An 18301-nucleotide genomic window follows, 5' to 3' on the forward strand; every position below is an offset into this window, starting at 1 on the left:
CCTCTTCATACCCGTTTCATTTTATTTACATTTATCATTCTGCAAGAAACTCCAACATCTTTTATTCAAATTTCATATGACAGACCAACACAAAATAGTTGCATAAAAGTGAAAGACAAAAGATAGATATACAATGTTTAAAAAAAAAGTCTGACAGTGCACATGTACCCTTTTACTCTGATACCCACAAAATTAAACCCAGTATCACTAATTGACTCCAAACATCAACAAATTAGTAAAAAGAGTCAACCTCTGTTTACTAAAAAATCCAAATTTTTTCTAAAGGCTTCAGGGGTTTTCAGGGTAACATTAGTGAACCAACATCATAAACACCCAGGAACAAGTAAATAGTACATTACATTTATTTATATAGTACTTTTCATCCAGATATGCATTAAGGGACACAGAAGTCTGACATAAACTTTAAAATATTTAAAACAGAAGCATGTACGTAGATACTGGATATACGTATATGATATATATGATATATCTATATGCTCAGGTGATAACAAGTAATAAGATTAGTTACCATAATATGCAGATGATACATACATAGCTCTATGAATTGTCTTGAATTAGAAATAAAACAACAAAAATGTAAAAAAAAAGGTCTGTTGCACTAACCGAGCCGTTTTTATTTGGCAGAAAGAAATTAGGAACAGCGGAAAAGCAGCAACTCAAATGAAATGGCCGCTGAGTTCACACACTGCAGTTTCAGTTGACCCACCCCCAGCTGTTTGTGCTGCAGCACCAAAGCCACAGGAGTGGTTGAACAGGTGCTTTCGCTTGCAAAATGCTCCTCAGCATCCTGCAGCCTGCCCTGTAGACCACATCCGTTTCACTCTCAACACCTACGCAGGCCCTGGTGGCCTGGTTTGTTGGGGTGCACCAGCAGCCTCAATCTGATTCTTATACATAGTTGAGAAAAAGGATTTCCTGTTACACTGAGACGTGGTTCACTGACATTTACACATCAACCTTTCTACCAACAGTGAAGCTTTGCTCACAAAGAATACAATGGTCTGTTAGGTGAAAACTAATCTACCATGCAAGACTAAAAATTAAAAAGATGAATTCTGGAGAAAAATTCTGACTGGGAGATGATGGGCTCAGCCTAGTAAGGTAGAAAAAGCTAAATTCTGAAAATTCTTTCCTGTAATTGAGCATGGAAGTAATTTTAAGCACTCATATGCTTGCAGCACCTAATTCTCATGCTGGCCCTTTACTTTTACACTTCAACTCTAAAAGAAATTGTGATAGTCTCAGATATGAGGTTAAATGATTTATTAGGAGGAAAAATTGGCACAAAGCAGCAGATTAGCAGATTTGACAGAATTATGTAATTATTTATCAGTATACTAATCTGTCAATAACATTTATTATGCAAAGCAGAAACACTTGAACAATTTGAGTAAAAAGTTTGAACACAGATTGATGGAAGCACCATAATCCTCAGCTCAACTCTCAGTTCGGCTGTTTTTGAATGAAGCCTGCAAAAAACAGGAAAAAACATTATTGTTGTAGTCACAATACATTTTCTATATGTAACCTTTGAAATCTGTGTCGAACTCTATTGGCTTTTAGCTGTAAAGTGTCCTTAAATGACCTAAAAAATAAATAATAAAATAATAATATTTACTATTAATACTAAGTTCAAATGTCAAAAGTTTTAGGCAGTTTTGTATGGATAAAAAGTATTTAGGGAATAAAAATAAAATAAATATGGTGTTACTATTTATAATTGAAAAAATGCCTGTTTATTATCAGGAAATGTTTTGCATTTTGCAGGTTAATTATGAACAAGCTTTAAGGTGAGTAAAATGTTACATTAAAAATTTATTTGGTCAAAATTAATAAATTTTGACCAAATGAGCTTTTAATGAGTAGCATCTAATATATAAATGTCGGCGGCTGTTTTTAAGATATTGTGTTTTCCAATTCAGTTCCAAAACCCTGCATGCTGGGTTTATTGATCTGTACACATTGATATAAGACTGTGTGTGGAAAAACAACCAAAACAATTATTAAACTGTCATGGTCAGTTTGCTCCGTCAGTAATTTTATATCCACATTTTGTTATTTCTTTAAATCATGTTTAACTGTAGCATCTGTTTGATGGATTGTGAAGCTAATTAATCAGGCGGATAAAACGTAACTCAAGGTCTTATAAGATGAATTGGATTTAACTTAAATTACTTTGATTACTGCATTTAAAAACATAATTGAAAATTATTTAACCCCTATTTGTATGTTCTCACTAAACAAAAGATGTGTTATTCACATTTTTATTATTGAAAATGGTTTCAAAGTACGTTGATGCTTAGATTAGTGTATGATAGAATTGTTCCTCTTATCTTTTATGCTTATTTTACATGTATACCCATTGTGATGGATTCTGAATCTTGTGCTGGAGGCTCAATGACAATAAAAGGCTTTTGACTTTTGATTCTATCATGTCCATAAAGAGTAATATTCATTTAAAACAATGATTAATGGACACATTTTACTAACACTGCACAACACAAACACCAGTTGGATGGAGCAAACCTGAATCTTCCACACCAACAGCAGCACAAAGAGGCCGTAGATGCTGCTCTTCATGAACAGAGCAGTGTAGGATAGCTTGGCTCTTTGCATGGTTTGTAGATATTTCTCTGGAGAAATGAAAATGTGTTTAGTCCTTGAACACAGCGATAAAACACATTTTGTATTTTTTACTGTAAAGGACAATCCAAAGCTCTAGTTACCTCTTGTTGCTTCATTTCCTGGTCCTGATGGAAATAAAAGAGCCTGTAAGTTTATTTTCTTTTCAACATTTTTGCTGGCTTTCATATTAAAATATTTTGGATGAAATGATTCACCTATTGTCCAGTTTGGATAAGGTACGGTGTTATTCCCATCAAAGAAGCTGACAATGCAGGTGATATTTGTGCCCTTTTTCAACCACTTTGATGCCGTAACCCTCAACCTGCTCATAATGGTGTAGTTACCATCATCTTTCATTGTGGCAGCATCATCGGTCTTCACTCCCTGTTTTTCATTAAACCCGTTGATCTGCCAGGAAACTGTCACATGGTCTGGGTAGAACCCAGAAGCCAAGCACACTAATGTCTTCATTTTCTTCTCATCTGTTTTGCTTTCACATTCCTTTTTAGAGAGTGGAAACACTTGGACCTTTGGTGGTTTGGGAGTAGTCTTCACTTCTGAAGGCAAAGAAAAAAAAAATAAAAAAAAACAATACTAATATTGTTTGACAGCAATCTTAGTAACTGTGTTTTACTCCAAAAAAATCTGCCCCATTATTTCAAGTTCAGGAAATGAAAGTGAGATAGTTTTCTATTAAGTGTGTACCTAAAACAGATACGTGCCTTTCTTTTATTTCTACCTTTGTTTTTCTTTTGTTATCCAGAAGCAAAATCATAACAGGAGTCAACACGTAAAATATGAACAATAACCCCAAAGATAAAATCTAGTGATGTGTGTCAAATCCTGTCAGGATGATCATCATCACCGATAAACAGGCAAAATTATTAACAGTTCTAAATATTCTCTCAGTTGAATTTGGAGAGAATATTTTACGACAGTACGGACGGGATTTTAACATCTTTGTTTCACTGACTTTGAAGAGCTCTGCTGTCCTCTCTAGCACTTCAAGTACAAATTTAAGTTGCATAGAATGACTTTGTAATGAGACCATGCCAGCAGTCGTTTCATCAATGAGACAGACAATTCAGTGACAAAAATCAGCACTCTTCACAAATCACAATGCTCCATGAAATTTGTCATAAAGAAAGTTAATGTAAGCCTCGGCCTGCAGTATTTATATGAATGACATTCTCATGGTCAAGAAGGAGAGGAAAGCTGGAGATGCCAATTTAGTTTGAGACTCAAAAGCAGACCAGCTTTAATTTTATTTTGTTTGTGTTCAAGCTGCTTAATACAAAACAGTTTTTATTCCAACAGTAACTCAATTTTCAAACCGTAAAGAAATGCTGATTGACAGGGTAAAGAAATGTATTTTTTATGATACCAAAAGTTGCCTCTCAAATTAAGATTACAATTGTAAGTTTTATAATAAAGAGTGAAACACTGTTCAAATTTAAACACTGGAAATTCCATTGACAGTTTTTAAACAGTTTAGACTGATAAATTCATGGCTATGTGTATCTTTCATATTTAAATATTCAGCTACTATATTAAATGAAAAACATGTATTCCTTTGCTTCTTACTATCCTTAAAATTCAGTTTTAGTTGTAGCTTTTTTTCCATTTGTAGAGCAGACAAAGAAAAACTTACCATAATTCACTTTTTACACATTTCTCAACTCTAATCATGAAACTATGGCAATAGAATTATTTTGATGAGATAGGTAAGAGAAAAGTTTCTCCTAGAAAATCTGTACATCTTACCTAAAACTGTAAGTTTAGTTCCCTCTCCGAAGATTGCCTTCGATTGGAAACTCACAGTTGTTCACTGAGTTGACAAAAACTCCAAATGACCCCCAACCCTCCAGAATTTTAAACAGCACCAAAGGTAGAGTTATTATGTTGGTTAAATTAAGTTTATTTGCACTGTACCACAAACAAATATTTTTTAAAAATTATGTTATTTTTTTGTGTGTGTTCATTTATTTATTTTTTTACCAAAAACAGTGACTTTGGTTGCTACACTAAAGTGAGACTAGTAAACACCTCCCACACAGTGAAGTTAAACAATGATCAAATCCCCTTTAAGACAAAACTCTAACTTTTCTTTTCTCCATTTGAGAAATAAAACCCAAACAAACAAACATTTGTTAATTAGATTCAAGTGCAAACTGATTGTGGTCAAATGATAAAGAAGACTTTATTAGAACATGGAATAGTATTTCACATGAAAATAATTTGCCTTTTACCATTTGACTTACCTACAAGAGTTCTTTTAATTTCAGTTCCAAAGTGGACTTCTGCTCCAATGTGCCATTAAAAGGATATTTTTCAACACAAACCCTAAAGGAAAATATAGAGCTCCATAAAACAATAGAAGTCACAAATCTACTTTTGATTTTGCATTATCTTGTACAAATGAACTATTTTAAAGTGATAAAAAATAGCTAATTTGGATCTGAGTGAAAGTCTTCATAGTAATAGGGAAAAGGCCACACTGAGCATATTAAATGTGGCAGGTTTTTGCATAGCAACTCCATTGGATTGTATCACTGTGCCTCACTGTCCCCACAGTGAAAATGCACCATACAGAAACCAGACCTGGTGCTTTCCCTTTCTTTCCTACCCCCACCTCTCTTCTTCATATCTTGTTCTCCAGGTTTCTTTGTTTCTCTGGATGTCAGCAGCTGTGAACTGACAGCTGAGTTGAGCTCTGTGTCATCTGATGATATTATTTCCAAGAAAGCTAAGAAAAGCAGCAGATCAATAAAAGGCAGCGCACTTCTATAAAGTAACCATACAGAGAATGTGATATATCTGTTTGCCACTCCTCTCTCGAGGTGTGGCTTACTGTACGTAAAGGAAGGTAAGCATTCCGGTATTTGTATCTTGTGGTAAGTTCTCATCTTTATCTTGTCCAAAAGCCCTGACTGTATGCTGCAAATGATTTGCAACATACAGTCACTTGAAAATGAAAATCTACCTGCTGACTTGAAAATACAATTTAAGTCAACAATGAAATTTGTATTGCTTTTAACTTTTAAAGTTCATGAAGTTGATTAACAACATGAGACAAGTTGTCTAAACATTGCGTTTTCATTAATCTTGAACTGTGAGTTTTAGCTTAATGTTGCAATTTAAGCCAAATAATTATTTCACAATACAAAAGAAAAAACTGCTCTCACTTAGTTAAAGAGCACATACTTCTCTATTATTTTTACTCACATTATCAAGTTAAAATAACTACTTGTCTTACTTTAGAACAGGGGAGTCAAATATATCCATCCAAGTCAGTCCTCAAAGGCCGCTGTCCTGCAGTTTTTAGATGTGCCACAGGTAAAAAACACTGGAATGAAATGGCTTAATTACCTCCTTCTTGTGTAGATCAGTTCTCCAGAGCCTTAATGACCTAATTATTCTATTCAGGTGTGGTGCAGCAGAGGCACATCTAAAAGTTACAGGACACTGGCCCCTGAGGACTGAAGTTTGACCCCTGTGCTTTAGAATAATTTAAATTATTCCTTTGAACTTTATGAATAAAATTTCTGAACTGATAATAAATTTTATTTAACACCACAAAGAAAATTCAAAAACTTTCAGTGTGAACAGAACATTATCCTCAGGCTTTGCAGTCTGAGAATTGATTAAAAATAAATATGACGCACAAAAGTCAAATCAATGTAACACTGTTCCATCTCACTCACAGTGCTACACAGGATACAAAAACATGCTGCTAAGCACTCTGGGAAATAGTTCCCACTCCTGTCTTTTTCTTCTTTCAGGTTTTTACGTGCTAACCTAAAAATTCTAGTTTATTCAAGTCTTGGGTTTGACAAAATTAATTAAAAAGTTACCTGTAAGTTTATCTTCCACAAACTCACACATTTAGGTTCTGAATCTAAAACTCGCTAAATTTATTTGACTTAAACAGTAGAAGATAGTAGACACAACTAAATGTGGTTCAAATGTTTTACAGTGTTTGGGCTGAGAGATGACCAGGGGTTCCCATAATGCTTTGTGGAGTTTGTTAATGAACAGGGCTTGGAAAAAGATTCAAAGTTCTTGTTACAGAAGTTCTGCATAGATAACTGATAGCAACTTGAAAGCCAATACAATTTGTACAGTAAACTAGAAATGAACCAATGGCTTTTGAAGGGTAAATACAATCTGTGAAAAGCATTTTCTACCACAGAGTCTTAGTTCTCAACTTCTTCCTGAGTGACCAAATGTGAAAGAGTTCAGAAATTATGAGTACTTTTGCAAGGCACAGTAGTGAATGTTAAAGTTTAAAAAACATAACAGTATTTTAACTGGTTTCTGATTAAGAAGATGCTAGTCAGCTGCTTCCTCTCCAGACATTTATTCAGGAACATCAGAGCAGGGAGGTCAAAGGTCAATCCCAAGCTGGAAAAGGCAATGCTCTAACATTCAGATCTTAGTTATTATACCTTAGAATGATGTCAAATAAGACAATCATAGTTCCATTGTTATTTCTTGCTCTATCACTGATACATGGCATAATTCATGGTATTACTGAAGTGGTGGGTGTCCTATATAGATACTACACTGATGCACAAGCACTGTGGGGGGCTGCCCCTTTTATCCTTGATGCCCCAAATGCAATTTTTTGAGTTTATATTTTATTTTATATCCATCCATCCATTTTCTGTACACCCTTGTCCCTAGTGGGGTCAGGAGGGGTGCTGGTGCCTCTCCAGCTAACGTTTCAGGCGAGAATATATATATATATATACAGTATATATACAGTATATATATATATATATATGTTCTCCTTTGGGGCGCTCTATTTCTGCTAATAATGTGGTCGGCTGCAATCAACAGTCAGATGATTAGATCATTTGCACACCTTCTATAAACTTATTGCATTTCTAACAGTGTTTTTACATTATATCCTTACATGTGAAGCTGATCTTATCCACTGATCTCAGTAAAGTTTTAAAAATCAGCCACAGTCCTCTTCTGCTGTTCAGTGAGAGATGTTTGACTGACAGACTGGCTGAATAGGATTATAATTTCTCTACCTTAACACTAACATAATTATAGATTCAATGTAGTCATAATGTAACCTAAGACTGGGACATATTGAATAAAAGTACATGTTGAACAAAGTATTATTAATTTAATTAATAATATTAATTAATATTGTTAGAGATTTTTTGGTATTATCATTTTATTATTCCTTTAGATTACATTCAGTCTAAAGAACATTGTGATTTTCTTTTAAAGTGATTCTCTTCCTTATGTGTGTATGAACTGACCTGGAAGTCACTACTGTCTGTTTATCTTCATGTGAAACAGTTAACAATGTGTTTCTCAGACCTTTGATTAGTTATCACACCTAGGAACTGGGTTGCTAGTTGATTGTATCAGAAGTTTTACGACCTTTGTTGTTTTTCCTGACTGTCCCCTAGGTAGAAATTCCTTAGTCGTAAAACTGTGTTTGATTGTGTTCGTTTCGGGGGCTCCTAATCTTATCAGCACCAGCCCCCTTTGCTTTTGTTTTGTGTTAATAAAAAGACAAGCTCTACTGCAGAGTTTCAGAACACATGGTGAACTGGTCAGAGGAGCAGTTCTCTGTGTTTTCTCCTTTTGCAAAAGCTTGGCTATAAAATTCATAATACGTTGTCTGTGGTTCTTTATTTTATATAGGTTCGAAAGGAAAAATACCTATCAAATATTAACACTTATTAATTTGTAAATACAATTATAAGTGTGTGATACTACATTGTCATACTATATTTTTTGAGAATTCTATTCACTACTGTCTACATTTACAAAGAAGTGACCAAAATGCAATACCAATCGTACTCTCTAGATGTCAGGAAATGATTCATTCTGAAATGTTCTTTCATTCAAATGTGAAAAATTATAGGCATTGGATAACAGAAGGGATTACAGAATGAAATAAATAAAAAATCCAGGCATCGATGGAAAATTGAAGGACAGTTTTTGACAGGCCCTTCAGTAATAAAACAGCTGTGTAGTGTAATTCTGTTTTGTAATGCTGCTGGATCAGTGAACCTAAACAACAAAGAAAAGACTGATCTAAGGACAAACAGAAACTAAAGCTTATCACAGATAAACAAGAAATAAAAAACAAACACAGAAAACCAAAACAACCCAAACACACCTCAGTGTGCTGTTATACTGTTGAACATTATCCTGCAATATAACCTAAGTTCACAAACGAATGACTGGACATTCTCCTCCAGGACTTTCTCCTTGAGAGGTGAAAATCATCCCTCCATCAATTACAGTGAGTTGTTCAGGCTCTGATGCAACAAAGAAGTCCCAGAGCATCACACTACTTCTACCATGTTCAGTTCTGTGTTAGATTTAAGCTGGATGAAAGAACCCAAACACATCTTAAAGAAATTCCACTTTTGGTTTGTCAATCCTCAGAAAATTTTTTACAAAGGTCTTTGGAATCATTAAAAGTTGTTTTGTAGTTATGAGACATGCCTTTGTGCTCTCTTTGGTCAGCATTAGTTTTGTCCTTAGAACTGTTGCCATGCTGACATTTCCCCCAGTCTCTTTATTAATGTTGAGTCATGAACCTTTCTTGACTGAGGTCAGGAGAGAAAAGTTCTGTAGTGCTTCAGATGCAGAAACACAGAAAAGGACAATGTAAAGAGTACACAATTTACATGTTTTTGATAATATTGTAGCAGGTAACGAGAAATATTTCACAGATGAGAGACAGTTATAGCACACACATTGATTTTTTATACATTGAAAATGGCTTTGTTAACATCTCCAGAGTGACAAACGTCAATGACAGGCTGCATGATGGTGAAGTATTCAAGTCCTGGCATCGTCTTTCTAAATAGAGCATCCACGTTCTTCCCCCACAAACCAAACTGCCTGACTTGATGTTGGTCATGTGTGTTTCTATGTGACCCTGTGACAGACTGATGACCTTTCCCTGGTGCATCCCACCTCTCGTCCAGTGACAGCTGGATGGCTGCCGATCCAGGGATTACCTGAAGGCGGCAGAAGGTAGGCCTAAATGTGGCTAGAGAAAATGAGCCCAGCTCTCCAAAATTTGTGGTTAATCAAAGTTAATCCACGATTTAACATTTACCGTAGAAGTTCCGCTTTGAAAGACGAAAAAAGAGAAAAGAAAAAGAAAAAAATCTAAGAATTGGAATAGCCTAGTGAATGTTGGGATTTAGTCCTCCATTGGTGATGAATGAAAACATCATCAATGGAGGACTAACATTACAAACAATATAAAAGACTAAATGTAAATGTAAAAAAACAGCTTGGCAACAACAACTGGAATCAAGCCTTTGTGATAATAGTAGGCAATATATATAGCCTATTAACACAAATTATTCATAGTCTATTATATAATAATAGGCTATGACCATAGCCTATTATCACACAACAGGCTATATTCAGTTGTAGGTATGAACAACATCATCAAATGGCAACAACTGGAATCAAATGCTTGATTCCAGTTGTTGCCTCCAAACTGGTTTTTAGCTTTTTTCTGTTAAATGATCCCATTATGAAAGGAGCTACTGAAACAGATTTTTTCATCATCTCCTGATGTTTTTGTCTGATCTAAAATGCATAAAGCAGATCATTTTGCTTAGCACTGTATAATGGTTCTGTTCATTTGAAAACATACACTGAGGGGTTTTTGTGAAGGAAAGGCCCCCAACCACATCACTGTGGTCTGTGATAGCACAAAAATACACGGCTGAGTGTGACAGGTTTGCTGAGAGAACAGTCAGAATTCCTGTAAGGCTGTTCTCTCTTTTCATCTTGAACTGCTCCTCGAACTGACCACCATAGATTTGGGCTTTGGTGCCATATTCATATCCGATGAAGACTACAGGCTGGCCATGATCCCTTTGCTGGTACCAGAGCATGAATGGACGAGTTTTATCTTCATGGCTGCACTGAATTTGAACTTGAGCATTTTCCTTCACTATTTGAGGAAGACTTTGTTGGATCCTGGAATTGCAGACCAGAACTGTGGAGAATTTAGATATTACATTATTAATAGAGCTCACATAAAGCAGACAAATTAACAAATGATCAAATTGAAACACACAAACCTACAGAGACAATCTGTTTAAATACAACTTACTTTGAATAAAGAAAATAAGAATTAAAAATTTACTCTTAAATAAAGACATTTTTACATATGCTCTGAAGAAAATCTTGCAGAAGATTCTGTAATGATTCTGCTCAAGAGTGAAGATGGTCCTCTTGCTAACATCATTTACTTTGACTCCACCTACTGGGTGGATTGCTGTCTTAATGTAAGAAGCTTTACAGATTAAACATGGGTGCCAATAAACTAATGAATGACATTCAGAGGATTATGTATTTACTAAGTTGGCAAGATGTAACTTCCTGTGCTATAATGACCTAGTATTTAAAATGAACAACTAAGTCCTGTTGACTGATTCTCCCATCTGAGAATGTTTGCAGCTCCTTCAGTTAACTATAATCTGACATGGATGACTATGTACTGTAGGTTTGCTGTTGTGCTGCAACCATACCAAGTGACTAACTCAAGGCAAGTTTATTAACAGAAAAAAAACAAAGGAACAAAAATAAATTCACAGAAAAAATATGAAACATCACATACCAACATAAAACTTGAAACATAGTTACAGAGCTATTAAAATGAACAGATTTTAAGTAAATAAAAATCTTTGATCTAGAAATAACAGTTTAAAAGCATGTCACAGGTTTGAGATTTTTATTTGTGAAAAACTTTAAAAGCCACTTATTCTTTTACTTCAAGTTTAAGACTTTTGCTGTGTTTTGGCCTTTGTTTGGTCAGATAAAATCCCAATAAAAGGCTTCTTTACTTGTGGCATAACGGTTTTTGTCATTGATTAATTGTCAAAGAGGAGTTCAGCAATTTAAAGATTCCATCTGATTGGTTCAAATGAAAGTTTGTCACCATTATAATTCATCTTAGCAAATTTAGTATTAATACACTTACTTATTCTCATGAATTCCACAATAATAAATGATTTTATTCTGATGATGGTAAAGCTTTTTCCAAAACAGGCCAGAAAGACTTTTCATAGTTCCAGAATTGGAAGTTACCGTTTTTTCTTCATTACTATGTTGATCAACCAACGCAACAACCACAAAACAGGTGCCTGCCAACTGCGATATTCTGTCAGTGTGCATACAACACAGTAATACACACCACTGTCCTCAGCTCCAGTTAGTTGGAATGTCAGATACTCAGATCTCCACTGTTACTGAAAGCCTTTTCATTTGTCTTTTCCATGGAGACCTCCTTGTAATTCAGCTATCCAATGAGGTGCAACACTGTCTTCTCTGCTGGCTGCTGGTACCACAGCATCACTGTGTATTCAGACATAATGTGAGTGCAGACAAGCTGGACACTGTTCTCAGGATTCCTGGTTAAAACCAGCCTGAGCAGCCAGAGCTACTGCTGCTCAGGATAAACGATAAAGGACAAACAAAGAGGATTGTTTCTGAAGTTTGTAGAGAAGAATTTCCTCTTATATGACTCGTCACATGTCAGCTCTTCCTTATAATCCAAACATCTGTCACTGAAATTTGTAGATGTGGCACTGTTCTATATATGAATTATATCTATGCTCTTTATTCATGATTCCATATTTCACACTTTGACTTAAACATGTTACTTTCAAGTGAAATTTATGAACAAGATTTGACATATCAGAGGCACCCCTCTGATATATGATATATAAACTGTATTTCCCTAAGCCCATACTGTGCTGTGAAGAGATTAGAATTTAGCAGAATTGCATGTACGGCAATGGCCAGGCTAAGAAGACTTCCATTAAAATAGAAGCTAATGTGATTTCTACTTCAGAGCGCAACAAATGTGATGCCTGGCAGGATGCATTAAGCATTGAATTTCTGTGCCCATAATACCCAAACACATGCATAACTGACCAGAAATCAGTTTTGTTCGTTGAGTGAGATGAACTGTCACCTTTGAACTATACAGTATTATTTTCTTGTTTTGAATTTTATCTTGTCTTTTTTATTTTTATATTTTACTTTTTTTAACTGCTTTACAGGGTCATGAAGAAATGTTACGAACACCAATAACATCTTCAACATTATTTCTCCCCAATGACTTCTCACGGAGCGGCGCTGCGTGAGACAATCAGTGAGCTGATTGGTCAGATTACCATCTTGTGCTTTACAGCTTCTATTTATTTGGATTTTGAATATTAGAGCCAGGCTACGATTTATTTTCATGTGTCCATTTGTTTGTATTTGCTGCTAACACGCCTAAATTTCCCCACTCCGGACTATAAAAGCTTCTAAACGCACTGAAAATCTAAGCTGTGCAGAATCAAGACTGAAAAACATTTTGTTTACAGCAGCTTTAATTGAATGATCTAATAATCTGTGTAGCTGTTTGAATTGGAAAATTTATAATTAGATTAGTTTCTTTTCTGCAGTTCTTTTAAGTGTTTGGCATATTAAACTCCAAGTACAATTTTAAAAGGAATTTTTATGTTGTTTCTAGAAAGTTAATTTCATTTTATTTATCTAACTGTGACAACCCAAAATCAGAAACTCCGGCCAGTAGAAGCAAGTAATATGCATTTCTGTCCACGTCACTTTTTTCACCTTCTTACATAAGATGTTTTGACGAAAACAGGTGAAGTGTCTGATTGACATTAATGTTTGTTCTTTAGCATTTTTACAGTGAGAGAAAGGTCTCTCGCCACATGCCTATATGGAGGATTTCTTCTGAGCTGACAGAGCCTTCTCTGTTGTCTGAAACCGGAGAGGTTAGCATTCCTCGGACCGGGCCTCAAATGAAGTCCCTAAGCCTTGCAGAAATAATTCAGGTTCCCACAGGGAGTGCAAACATATGCACTAGTCCTGGGTAGCTGCTTCCGTCAAGGTGGACAATCAGTGTCTTTGTGAAGTCAAGTGAATGCCAACAGGCTACTCCTGCAGCAGGTCCCACCCAGGCCTGTCTTATTGGTGCAGCTTGCAGATGACCTTACCAGCACAGAAGAAACAACGAAGATAAGCAGGGCGTCTTAAATGGACACGGTCTGTTCATGTATTCTGGGTTTTCTCATAGCAAAACAAGCTTTGGATATTTGCCATTCTGCAAGGATTATTGAAACCTAACAGATCTTTTGGAATGTCTCACAACAACAATTCACCAGCAAAAGGTAGGCCACTCTTTTATAGTAGTTACAAAACTTTTTAAAATCACAGATACTAACAAAATGAAAGGATAAAGGACAAAAGGCTTTTTAACACTGCTGTTAATAAGGTTTTTAAATAATTAGATTTAAGATATCCAATCATCTAAAATTTGAGCTACAGGACATTGACATTTCTTCTTGAAACTTGAGGGGCCCTAGTCTATCTCAGAAAGAGTTGGATTTTATAGCACTGCATCATCTTTTAGAGAATTCAGATAAAGATAATATAGAATGTATTACACCAGTTCTCTAACTTGTGTGGGCTTTTGAACAAATTAGAATAAAATAAAAATGTGTAAACTCCTTTTATAAGGTCATTTTCTGTTATAAGCTGCAGAAGTAAAGCACTAAGAAAAATCTCATGTTTGGGAAAAAAGTTTTAAGGGTTTGGTACTTATGGCACTTTGTAATCCTTTTATAGGTTGTTCTGTGAGGGCATCTTTAGTCTGTCTTATAAATCTTGTCTTTTGAAGTTAAAATCTCACAACTTCCCATATCCATGGTTTTCAGACAATCCTTCAAATACCACAAGTGGCTCTTCAGCTGCCATTAGTGATATTCTGGAGAGAGAACTTGGCATCACCTTGGAACTCTGATATAGAGCTAATAATTGTTTTTTTTATGTGTCCTGTCCAGTAATATGGGAGTCAGAATTGCAATCTGTGTCATAATAAGACCCAACAGATTTACTTTCAGAAACGGAGGTCTATAGCTTTTGACATGATGCTCATCTGTTGCGTGGTGTAGAGGTAACGTGTGCCTCATATACAGAGGCAATCCAGTCATTCTGGGATCGATTCCAGACTCTTTGACTTTTGCTGCATGTCTTCTCCCCTTCATTTCCTGTCTGGTGACTGTCAATGCAGGCTTATAGAGCCTAAAAATGAGATACTGCTTTAGATTTATTTCAAATATAATGGACAACAAGAAACTGAATGTAAGGGAGAGAGGTAGGAAAAGGTTTAAAGGAAAAGAAGGAGATGGGAGGAAAGGAAGAAGCATAGAGAAAACACTAGTCTGCTTCGAGACCTGCAAAAAGAGAAAAAACTAAACAAAGAAACCACAACAACAAACAAAACATATGCATATATGATACCAATTGTAACCTCACTGAAAAGTAAACAGTACATAGTAACACATAATGCTGCAACCGTGGCACAACGGAGTGTATCTGACAAACACCTGAATGTACCAGCCTGCGCCCTGGCAAGCGACTACCATGCTGAGCTGGCACATACTCAAGCATCCAGCCCTAGACACCAGGAGGAAGTAGGCCAGAGGGGGGCCATGGTGATCCAGGAGAGGGGACAGCACACAACCCAACCTAACAGATAAACAGGCACACACTGACACAATCATGTTGCCAAATCATGACGTCAAACCGAATCTAGAGACTTCTGTAGGAGAGGTCCAACCCTGTAAAGCACACAGCTCCACACAAAGCCCCCTGGCTGCCTCTCAACACACACCATACTGGTGTGTACATATCTCTTGATTCAAATATTTTATAAAACCTGTTTGCTGTGCTAGAATTTTAGACACAATGACTACAACATTTGCAAGTGAGATAACCTGCTACATGGAGAGAATCTTTGACTTGATGCTTTATAATAGATGTATAATACGTGTCTTTGTTTATGGGATCTGTGTATAAATATGCTGTCCAGTGTGTCATGCTCACACTTTTTCTAACAGTTAACTTGTCTTTGTTTCCATATAACTTTCATGGTCCATATCATCAAATTTCAGTATCAGCCAACGATAACCTGAATAAATTCCAAAAGGCTGGTTTCTAAAGATGTTTTCATACATTAGAGAAAAACATTATCCAAACCAATATTGCACCAAATGAATGACATTGTCTTCTAAGCCTCATACTAGTAACTAGATGTGCTAGAGTAACTGCCATCAAACATATGTGATAAAATTTAACATCACTGAGAAATTTTTTTAGCCCACTCTACTTTGCAGAAAATTTTTAAGTCGGCCACACTGCCACACCTCAGCAACTGAATCAAGTTAAAGTCCTGACTTTGACCATAGACATGAATACGTAGACGCCTCATTAAGCGGGTCGTCCTGTTGATGCGATAAGTCACAGGGTCTGCCATATTGAATGTGGCTCAAATGGGGTCACATTTGATTTGAGCCACATTATGGTCTGCTGAAGAGGAGAAATCATTGTTTAATCACTTACAGCAAGTTACTTAATGTCATGTTGGGTGCTAGCCGGGTTACCCACATGCAAGCCAGATCCTTATATTCGAGGGGAACAATTGAAAGGTCAGGGGGATCGGTCTCATGCTGCTCTGCTGTTATAGAAGTCGGAGGGACGGCAGAGTGGAGACAAGTTGCATGGCACTCGCTGGACCATGACTCAATAGTAGTCTTTCTCCAATTTATCCGTGGGTTATGTGCGAGCAGCCACTCGAACCCCAGGATAACAGAGGAGCTGACTGCAGGGAAAACAAAAAAAGAAATTAGCTCTGAATGGTTACCAGAAATCACAAGACGGACGGGTGTAGTCCTCTGGGTTATCCTGGGCAGGACCTCCCCATTTAGGGCTGAAACACGAAGTGGAACCGGAAGCCTGCTGAACGGAACCTTGCAAAAAGTTAGACAACTCGGTTAACCGACGGTTTGTTTCGGCCTGTCTATTACCCAACTCTCTTAAAGCTGAATCATGTGACTGTATGAGAGCCTGTTGTTCCGATAAAGCCCTTCTTATTGCGTCTGCTGGGGTAGGCTGTTGGCCTGAGTGTTCTGTCTTGTTGGGTGCTAGCCGGGTTACCCACATGCAAGAACACACTAAGAGAGGCGGAATGACCACAATAATATTTATTTGGGGAGAGGTAGTGGGGGCTCTGGGGAAGCAGTCCTGGAACCTGGGAATGGAGGAAAACTGGTCGTCGGACTGTAGGAGAAAGGTGAAGTGAGACACGGGACAGATCTAAGGAAATATTTCCGAGAATCTTTCAGAGCGTGCTTACTTGAAGGCGGAGCTAAGTCTTGTCGGTGGCGGCGGCTGAAGAGATGGATTACCGTTGGAGAGCGAGCAGGTAAGCCTTGTAGCTGAAGAGGGGAGCGAGCTGACCTCCGAGCGGGGAACTACGATGATTAGCTCCCGGGACATGAAGCGCCGGCAGGCCCAGTCTGTGGCGAGGCGCAGGAAAACCACGGGAAGGGACCAGGGAGGTGAGTACACGAGGGAAGGTAGCCGATTGGTAACACCAATGGCGTCGGGAGAAAAACCAAAGGGAAATCCAGACGGGAACGCTTGTCCACCTCGAGGGGTCTCAGGATAGCCACGAGGAATCCAGATGAGGCAAACAAACACTCAGGCACTGGAGTGTCAGCTAGGCGGTCCTTATGAAGCACCTCCGCAGCTCTCGAAAATTAGACACAGGTGCGTCTACAGGTTGGCCGCCACACTTCTCCAGGGGCTCCGCTCAATGGTGACATCTGGTGGCTGTGAAAGGAAATGGCAGCTTCCCAGAAAAGCCAGAACAGAACAGAAGAGGAAAAAAAAAGCAAAACAGAAATAAGAACCCCAACCTAACACTTAAATCCTTAAGTGCTACAGAAGCCACAGTTTTCTCTTCTTTCATTCTGAAATTCTGCATTAATTTTAAACAAGATGTAATGGGACACACCATAAAAAGATCTATCTTGTTCTCAGCAGTCCAGATGACCCTTTTCCTAAAGTGTTTTTGGCAAATATAAGGTCAGCCTTTTTTTTTTTATTTGGTCGTCTGTGGAATCTGGCAAGGAATTCATCAATAGATGGCAGATTTTCCTTAGTCGCTTTCTTATTGTTGAATCATGACTACTGAGCTGCAGTGCCATAGATGTTGTATTGGGTTCAAATTGGGCCTTCGAGGAGTAATCAATAGCCTATAGGGGGACACTACTGGGAAGGTTGATCAAAGTTCCATGTTTATTTGTGCTTCCATTGCATCTTAGAAATGCCTCTGTAATCTATTCCAGTTCAATAGATGCTAGAAAAAGTTCTCTTGAATTTTTTTTGGTCTGTGCATGATCGATTGTCTTTGTTTTATGAAATATCTCTTAGCCTGCTTTATGTTGTCAGATATGCTCCTTATGTGATTTCTTAAATTTATTCAGGTCTGGCAGGATTCAGGACTCAAAAATGAACTGAATTTTTCAAAACATGTGGTAAATCACAGTTAAGTTAATCACATCTTACTTGTTAATATAGCAAGAAAGATGTACATGTCTGTATACTAGGCTGGTTTGGATATCTTTTTCTCTTAATAAATGAGATAATCATTTAAAAACATCTTGTATTCATTAATTTTTGTAAGATAATAAAGCTTGTATGATCTGACCAAAATAGACATGTCAGAATAGCAAATATTTTAGGGGCAAATACTTTACTTTTTCAGTTACTTCAGTTTGCA

General features: G+C 36.8%; 1 gene segment (V, D, J or C); it reads right to left on the reverse strand.

Annotated features, from left to right (window-relative positions):
* LOC116734815 (T-cell receptor beta-1 chain C region-like) lies at window positions 1–5432 on the reverse strand. The segment is given in 5 exon segments: window positions 1–1490; window positions 2548–2654; window positions 2748–2771; window positions 2862–3203; window positions 4908–5432. Coding segments are annotated over 4 exon segments (420 nt in total).
* Window positions 5433–18301: the final 12869 nt, after the last annotated feature.

Source organism: Xiphophorus hellerii, chromosome 16 (assembly GCF_003331165.1).
Source record: "Xiphophorus hellerii strain 12219 chromosome 16, Xiphophorus_hellerii-4.1, whole genome shotgun sequence".
Lineage (NCBI taxonomy): Eukaryota > Metazoa > Chordata > Actinopteri > Cyprinodontiformes > Poeciliidae > Xiphophorus > Xiphophorus hellerii.